This window comes from Anneissia japonica, unplaced genomic scaffold (genome assembly GCF_011630105.1).
Source record: "Anneissia japonica isolate Jap-2015-1 unplaced genomic scaffold, ASM1163010v1 scaffold287960_len3192837_cov198, whole genome shotgun sequence".
NCBI classification, from domain to species: domain Eukaryota; kingdom Metazoa; phylum Echinodermata; class Crinoidea; order Comatulida; family Comatulidae; genus Anneissia; species Anneissia japonica.
This window is the reverse complement of record NW_022712725.1, coordinates 1,452,853-1,462,072: the sequence shown is the minus strand read 5'-3', so window position 1 is coordinate 1,462,072 and position 9,220 is coordinate 1,452,853. Positions and strand designations below refer to the sequence as shown.

Sequence of the window (9,220 nt, the reverse complement as noted above, 5' to 3'; positions counted from 1 at the left end):
AAATGAGATTTTTTTAAGAATAGGAACCTCTGGGTGGCCAGAAATGACACTCCCTGATTGTGACAGACATGTGTTGCCTTGGCATAGGCCTACAGTATTTTTATATATTTTTTAGTCCAACAGCAAGAAGAGCTCTGGCCGTTTTGGGGGGGGGGGGGAAGGCTTAAGCTTAATTGCTTAATCAGTCTCATTTATTACAAATAAGATTGCAAAAACAACTTGAATTTATTGCATGTGTATCTATAACATGAACTAATAATAATATAAAATCTAGAATATCCCTTTAAATGTACTAAACTTTAGAATATGAAATATCCCTTTAAATGTACTGAAGTATAGAATATAAAATATTTCTTTAAATGTACAGAACACTGAATTTCCCTGTAAATGTACTCTACTGCAGAACCTAGAATACCTTATAAATGTGATCCATATTCTTCTTTAAACATTTTGTTTGGTACAGTAGAATTTAGAATACCCCTTTAATGTTGTTTTATAGTGCTGTCAAATACTATTTAGAATACCCTTTTGAATGTTGCATTGTAGAAACTTTCAAATGATTGTGCTGTATAGAATAGTCTACATACACATATGGTGCTGTAGAATATAGAATACGCTTTTTTAAGTGTAATCTACTGCAGAATCTAGAAAAGAATCAAATTTTTAAATGTACTGTAGCATCTAAGATACCTCTTTCAATGTGTGCTGTAGAATATAGAATACCTCTTCCAATATTGTACTATAGAAGGTAGAACATCCCTATAAATGTTGTAACATAGAAAATAGAATATATTAAACGCACTGTACTACATTGTATGAGTAGAATCTAGAATATGCCTGAATGTACTTCAATGCAGAATCTAGAATACGCTCCTTTAAATGTTTAAATGTTGTACAGTAGAATTTAGAATAAACCTCTAATTAATGTATTGTATTGTAGCATGTAGTTTGCGCCCCTTCAAATACTCTCTACTTCAAATCTGTAGAATACCACAAGTGTGTAATTTTGTTGTTTATTTATAATTATATAATACAAAAGAATATAGTATAGTCAATGTTTTTGTGCATGCTCTCTGATGTCACTACATGCATGTTGTAAAATGAATGGTTGTCTGTAAACTTCTGCATGAACCTTGTTCCAAATTAATCCGGGTTTTACTGTTTTGTTTTGTTTAGAACCTGGAATGTTGTTTTGTATCACAGGTAAATAGTTGTTTCATATGCATGTATTTTTCTTATTATAGGTATTAACACGTTATATTTTCATTGCGGTTTTCTTGGGCTCAGTACGGACTCCAAAAGTACGCATTTTCTTTTAGTTTTAAGGCGTATGAGGATTTTATATGTACGCAATGACGATATAACGTGTTTATTATAGTCTATTTTGTATTCTAAAATGTTGCAATTTTATATACTATGTTCCTATTCTGAATTCTAATATCAAAATTGGGACAACTTGTGACTGACAGACTGCAGTATTGAAAGTATACCTCAAGAAAAAACATAAAATATGTTTATAAAATTAGGTAGGCCAAGCTGTACTGTATTCTTGCTAAAAAAAGAAAGAAAGGAAATTCACCCAATTGCGTGTGAGCCAAGCGACAACGTGACATTAAAATGGTGCCAATGATTTGTTGAATTCAAGCAAGGTGCAAAAATAAACAGACCAGAAATACAAGACCCTTCAAACCCCTCATCAAATAGTCCAACTTTTTACCACCGGAGTTATTTCTCACATTAATTCTGACATAACTACTCTGTGCGTGTTTGAAGCAAATCAGGTGTAATTCATTGATAGACATTATGTCCATATGAAAGATTTGTTCGGTTAAATGCTACACATTATCACGGGGAAATTCTGTGGAGTGAAACATTAGATAAACTAGTAGAAAGTAGTTGTAAGATGGAAACCTTAAAATTCTTTTGAACCAAAAACTGCCATGTTGATACACTTATACATGTTTCTCCCCTCTCCCACTATGGTCACAGATTAACCAGCCCAAGAGTTAGAATTAGCCAGCCAACCTACAGATAAACCTGTCCACGGTCACCTCAATTTTGTTCTTGATTTATGGTTTTAAATTGTTTTTAATTTAAAAAAAATGTATACATTGATACATGTCTTCCATTAGCTACTGAAAATGTTGTTGAACTTTAAATGCATTACAAAACCACAAAAATACCTACAAAGTCAAGCTACAAAATGTGTTTCATTCTATTTTTACTAATAATTTGCTCCAAATGCAATAAAAATAGCCTAAAAGTTGATAAACCGCTGACTGTAGTGAGTGGCCTAGTATGCATATTAATTCCAGTCTGTATTTCAAGTAAATATAAGTTAAGCCCACATGCCTAGTTTGGTAATAAATCCAAGTGGGATATAAGGAGGAAAATAGTGTTGAAAATGCTTCAACTTCACACTAACAGCACTTTAAAATTGTGTACTCTAGTTGGATGTAATTGCCAACACAGTGCATATATAAGCAAATGACTGCTTGTAACGCTAGTCAATGTTATGGTAGATGTCACGTAGGAACGTTGGAAATAACTATCACACAGGCAAGTGGAAAGCGTAGCAAACATCTCTGTAGTGTGGTATATTCTAGACTTGAATTTTGTTGCATTATTTATTTGCTTGGATATTCAGACTTAGAAACCAATCCAACATTCTTTCTACTGGATTCTTTTTGGAGTGAATCTGATTTTGTATTTAATTTTTAAATAGCACATGCTCCTGCAGAAAAGGATAACCAACTTGCAGACACATCATCCGAGGTAACAGAATCGACATCAGAAGCGATACATACTACGCTGGATGAAGCAGTGGCACAAGAGACACCAGTACCAGAAGAAGAAGAAGCGGTAGCACCAGACACAAAGGCAGAAGAGCTAAAAGAATCCACTAAAGAAGTAAAGCCTGAGGAAGTTACTAACAAAGAGGAGTCACAACCCGAGGTTTCTGCCAACGAAGTAAAACCAAAATTATCGGTTGACGTTGCAAAAAGGCAGTTGTCCTCTGGAAGTAACGGCCAGAAGTCACCAACTCCTCAGAGCCCCAGGCACAAGTCTGCTAGTGGTATTCCAAGACTCTCTGCAAGACCAAAGTCTGCCGGAAGTCAAGAAGAACCACCAAGTCCTAAGGTAATGATAATGATTTTGATATTTTTTGACAATTATTTTGAATTTACTCGGCACAATCCAATTCCCGTTAAGAAAAATCTGACACATTCGCAAATATTTTAAATTGATACATCCAAGAAGCTTGTTCACTTAGTTTTGTCTTCACGTCTTGACTATAGTAATGCACTTCTCTACGGCTTGCTACATAACATAAACACCTTCATCACCTTCAGCTTGTCCAGAACACAGCTGCGAGAATTGTCACGTTCACCAAGAAGCGAGAACGTATAAGCCCTGTTCTTAAAAACTACATTGGCTTGAAATCAATGAATGCATATCTTTTAAGATATTGCTTATAACATGTATGGCACTCAATGGGGTTGCCCCTAAATACATTTCAAATCTCCACCCATCTAAATCTACTCTTTGCCTTCTTAGATCATCAAACAAGCACCTTCTTGAGCAAGGTAGGTGGAGATATAAAAACCTCGGAGTAAATGTACATTCTCATGTGCCACCCCTACATTATGGAATGCCCTACCTCTTGAGATCAAAATCTTATCTTCTGTCGGTATTTTAAAAAAAGAGTTTTTTGACACACATGTAAATGTGTTTTTATTTTTGTAACCTTACAATAGTATATAATATTGTTAATTAACTACTGAGCTTAATGTGTTCTTTGAGTAGAGTATCATACCATTGTCATAGCACCACTGAACATTGCATTCTGCAATTTTATTGGCTTTATACAAATCCTTGTTGATTGATTAATACAGTAGATTAAAGAGGCATTTATTTGACAATTTATGGTACTTTGCAAAACTGAATTCATAGTTTTCAATTGAAACTGAATATATTCCTCATCTATGATGCAGTAATGTAATTTATACATGCTCTGCACAGACACATAACCTGGCTAGTGAATAACTAAAAGCTTTTTTTAGTAAAGGTCTAAACAAATTTATTTCTTTTATCAGTATCTCGTTGTAACTTATAAAACTACTTAAATCACACAAATCAATAGTGATGTACTGTAGTATTCACAAAACAGACAATAAAATTTGATGTTTAAATAATTAAATTTTTCAGATTTATCACAGACAGTTATCTACTTTGGAAAAAAGTAAAAAATCTATTGTGATCTCAAAATCTTTATATAACATGACCCTGAAGCCTATTTAATTGAGTAACTAATGAGATATATTCATATTTTCTTCCCGTTATATTGTTATTATTTAACAGGAGGGACCAGCCAAAGTTAACTCGCCAAGGTCAAGTCCTGTAAAAGTAAGAAAGACTCAATGAAATTTTCATAGCTGAACATTATATACATCATTTTTCTACTATGGTAGCTGTATAAGCAAACACACATCAAAACATCCAAATACAAAACATCTATTGTTGTTTTACAGTACTTTGCATTTTAATTTGTTTATATTGTTACTTGTAATATATATCTATATTGTAGCTTTGTATTTAAATAAATCGGAAGATTATTCCAACTGCTGAAAGTTGCTTTCCACGATGTACATACGGCGAACAAATTGACTGCGCATGCGCGAAGTAGAAAACATTCAGACTCAATCCATGTTCACAGATAGCTATTTGTAACATGTTGGGTGAAATAATTATTATCAATTACATCATAATTCATCCCCCACTACATCTCCAATCTATTTTCACTGCGTTCTGCTGTTTGCACTCACACACTTAGGTCTACCTCAACTTCATCTACCATTCCTAACTGTCCTATTGGTCACCTTAAAACTTGTGGTGATCATTTCTATATTGTTGCTGCTCCAAAGCTTTGGAACCAACTACCTGAGACTGTGTGACTCTCCATCTTTGACTGTCTTCAAGTCTCGGCTCATATCCCATCTTTCTCTTTATTTCAATTCTGAACTTTTGTTTTCTTCCTATTTTTGTGCACTCTTTCAGCATATAGCGATGTTTTTGTAATGCACTTTACAAGTACATAGCAATTCCCATTAAAATAGCTCATAAATATCCATACTATAATTACTGTTAAATCCATTATTGAATCATATCACACTACATTAACAAATGATATTTTTTTATGTACGACACCCCCCTGAAGACCCTAAGGGGTACTTTGCGACTTTGCATGATCATTGGACCTTCCAACTGATTCAATCTACAAAATTGGCCCCTGTCATAATATTGTTGAGAACCCCTTTTCTAAGACTTAAATTATTGTGGTGTAGGCCTATATACAAATTTGTTATTTGTATTGTAATTACAATTTCTTGTTTTTACAGAAAATGCCTTCAGCACAAACTACAAAAATGAAGGCTCCTAAATCACCAAGAAAAATAGGTATGTTTGGTAGAAGTGTCCCTGGATCGATTGACTGCTGGTTATCTGTTATATGTCAGATCCCTCATTGTGATTTTAGATTTGAACAAAATAAGAAACAAAAGAGTAATATGTGATTTGTTTCAAATTGCCATAAGATATTAAAAGAGTGTAACTGCATTTGATGTTTTATTTATCTGTTGTTTAGAATCTCCACGACGAGAACCACCATCTAAAGCAAAGGTCGGAGAATGCCCCAAGCCTAACGTAAAGGCAAAATCAAAGGTCGGTTCAACAGCAAACATAAAGCACGTACCGGGTGGAGGAAACGTAAGCAGATTGACATCAAAATCATGATGGTGTCATCATTTTATCTATTTTTAACTAATTCTGAAGTTAAGCGCTTTCTTAAAGGCTGTACGACAAGTGAATATTAGTCTTCTAATTATTCAAATAACAAAAAAGAACAGAAATTTTAATTATATTAGAAAATCATAATAACTGTCATCATCATCTGCTACACCACCATATTCACCTCCAACAATATTGCCACCACCAGCCACCATAATCACCACTGTCATCACCATAGTTGCCACCACGACCATCATTTAAATTATATCTTTATTTTGTAATTAACTACCTGTACCATATTTTACAGGTGAAAATAACAGATGCGAAGCAAGACTTCAAACAAGTCCAATCGAAATGCGGTTCCAAAGCCAACATCAAGCATAAGCCAGGTAATGAAAAATAACTTTCTCTATCATTATGATATACCATGAAAAGAACAATTAGAGCTCTGCATCTGTTTCAAATGCCGGCTGTCAGGCAGGCACTCAAAAACCATCAACAAGGTTTTATTATAATTTTATTTATTTTTTAATCATTTAAATATTTAATCCAATATATAACCTGACACGACTTGTATAGGCTTTTGTATTCTATATTCTAATTGATTTGCTCTCTGCATGCTAATACACAGGTGGTGGCAACGTAAAAGTAGAGACCAAAAAACTGGACTTCAGTTCAGCGCAATCAAAGTGTGGCTCACTAGATAATGCTAAGCACAAACCTAGTGGTGGCAAAGTACAGGTATGTAAACTATACCAAAAATACTTTTTCTCTAATAACTATATAATGAACATTATATCAAATTAATCAATCTATTTATCACTCACTCACTCAATACTGAATATGCTTCATATAGGGAAATTTTAAGTGCAAATATAAAACTATCATGATCATGTGTGGTACCGTTAGTTAAGAAAAATAATAAACAGCTTTCAAGTTAAAAAAACAAATTATAAGTTGTAAATTCCCTGTAAATCCAATATCTCAATAAAGTAAATAGACAGAGAAATCAAGATTTGTGGTAAGTGTGAACAGGGCCTCGACAACTAGAAATCTTTTAATAATGTGTAAAAAACACTACGAGTGTCATGTAATTAGATGAGGTTTGGACAATGGTTGGATTGACTAATGCAGGATTAGTCCTACATGCCTCTCTGTTCTCTCTACATTTGCCACTTGTTTAATATGCTTGTTTGTATATTAAAATAATTCATTACAGACATAGTAGATTCACATTGTTTAGTGGAATGTATTCATTTTATAATTTTTTTTTCTTTTCTTTTTTATTTGTCCACCTTTTTCTAATAGATATTTAATGCTTCACTTGACTTTTCAAAGAAGGCAAAAAGTAAAACAGGTTCCCTGGATAACGCCAACTATACCCCAAGAGGGAGTAATGTTAAGGTATCGCTTTTTAAAAGTGTCTTATGCGAGTGCTGGCTTAAGTTGTATTGGTAGCTTTCCTTAAGCTTTGCTTCCAGTGGCTGAATTCAATTCAATTTTAAAGATCTTAATCCACAAAGTTCTACAGTATATAAATATGGACAAGGAATTTTATCTACGCTTGTCTCTATCCACCGAGAAGTATAAGTGGGTACCTGGTATGATCTAATACCAAGCACTGATTTTAGCCGCTTATGGAATTTTTCTTTCCAAGGAGCTCTGGATGTGTTCCATAGATGTTTGATACAGAAACCGGGATAATAATGTAAAGCGCACAGAGGCAGTTTATTGTAATATGTGCTATATAAATATCGCATTATTATTATTACTATTATTAATATTAGATTGATATCACTAACATACACCAAATACATTAATTGAAAAGTATATATTTTTTAATTGAAATAGTGTTTTTTTTTGTTTGTTTTTGTTTATTTTCATTTTCTTAATAGATATTTAACGCTTCAGTTGACTTTTCAAAGAGGGCTAAAAGTAGAACAGGTTCCATGGATAATGCCCACTATACCCCAAGAGAGAGTGGTGTTAAGGTATCAATTTTTAAAAGTGTTTTTTCCGAGTGTTTGGCTTCAGTTTCTGTATCATTCGCTTTCTTCAGACTTTACCAGTGGCTGTCTCAAGACTTGCTGCTGAGTACGCTTTTGCTAATGACATAAATTGATTTTTATTTCTGGGTGGCTTATGCTAAAATATTTCTATCCTGGGATTGAATTTTATTCATTTTGTCTTAATTGTTATGAAAAAAAATCTTAAAAACAGGAAAAATCGATTTTGTGGAATGATGTGATGCTGTGAGTTATTAGTTATTCACCTATCTTTACCCTTTACTTAATCACCAAATCAAAAGAACTGTTTTCTCAAAAAGTAGTTTTGGTAATTATCAGCAACACATAGTGTCAAAAAGGGAGTGTTTGGGATTCAAATTTGGTCAGTTGAAGTATAAACTGAAATACTGCTGTTTCTTACAGTAAGGCCTATGACAAAGACATGACTACTTTACATCCAACAATGCTCATTTCTTACATTTAAAACTCCTGTCAGGAGCCTTTTATATTGGCAAATAATACCGGCTAATCCATCTATGAGACAAGATGGTTATTAAAGTGCAATGAGGTTCTCATATACAGTACTAATACATTTTTTTTATTGGATTTATTCAAATACAATGCAAAGAAGTGAAAAACTTGGTGTTCTGAAAAGTAAATATTTTTGTTTTTATATTTAGTTTATCCTTTTTTTTTTTGTTTACCTTTCCTTACTAGATAATTCATGATCCAATTGACTTTTCAAAGAGGGCAAAAAGTAGAACAGGTTCCATGGATAATGCCAACTATACCCCAAAAGAGAGTGGTGTTAAGGTATCGATTTTTAAAAGTGTCTTTTCTGAGTGTTTGGCTTCAGTTTCTGTATCATTCGCTTTCTTTAGACCTTACTTCTAGAAGTCGTCTCGATACTTGCTGCCGAGTACGCTTAGCTAATTACATAAATTGATTTCTATTTCTGGGCGGCTTGTGCTAAAATATTCCTATCCTGAGATTGGATTTTATTAATTTTGTGTTAATTGTTATGAAAAAAAATTTGAAAAATTGGGAAAACCAATGTTGTGGAACAATGTGATGCTCCAAGCTAAGAGTTATTCTCCTATATTTACCCTTTACCCTATCAACCAATCAAAAGAAACTTACTTATTCAGTGTTCTCTCAATAAGTAAAGTAGTTCCGTTAATTAATGTGTTACAGTTAGTGTTAAACAAGGGGGTGGGGGATTGAAATATGGTAAGTTGAAATATAAATTGATATCTGTTTCTCATGTTGGTTTACCACTGAAGAATATAATTACTTTGAAACTGAACGATGCTTATTTCTTTTATTTCTTACTCTGGTCAGAATCCTTATATGTGGGAAATAATACCAACAAATTCATCTTTGATAGAAAACGATAATGATAGTGCAGTGAGAGTCTTATATTCTAA

General features: G+C 33.2%; 1 protein-coding gene across 22 annotated transcripts in view; it reads left to right on the top strand.

Moving 5' to 3' along the window:
• LOC117108084 (microtubule-associated protein tau-like) overlaps positions 1-9,220 on the top strand; it is a 59,066-nt gene that overhangs the window by 36,615 nt on the left and 13,231 nt on the right. For 8 of the 22 annotated variants that reach the window (XM_033249963.1, XM_033249958.1, XM_033249970.1 and 5 more), the window contains 10 exons: positions 1,177-1,203; positions 2,726-3,141; positions 4,363-4,407; positions 5,400-5,457; positions 5,645-5,766; positions 6,095-6,176; positions 6,419-6,528; positions 7,096-7,191; positions 7,683-7,778; positions 8,511-8,606. In XM_033249963.1, coding sequence (XP_033105854.1) covers positions 1,177-1,203; positions 2,726-3,141; positions 4,363-4,407; positions 5,400-5,457; positions 5,645-5,766; positions 6,095-6,176; positions 6,419-6,528; positions 7,096-7,191; positions 7,683-7,778; positions 8,511-8,606 — 1,148 coding nt within the window. The remainder of the gene's footprint in view (positions 1-1,176; positions 1,204-2,725; positions 3,142-4,362; positions 4,408-5,399; positions 5,458-5,644; positions 5,767-6,094; positions 6,177-6,418; positions 6,529-7,095; positions 7,192-7,682; positions 7,779-8,510; positions 8,607-9,220) is intronic. The other 14 variants (XM_033249978.1, XM_033249972.1, XM_033249969.1 and 11 more) reach the window with 6 other exon arrangements.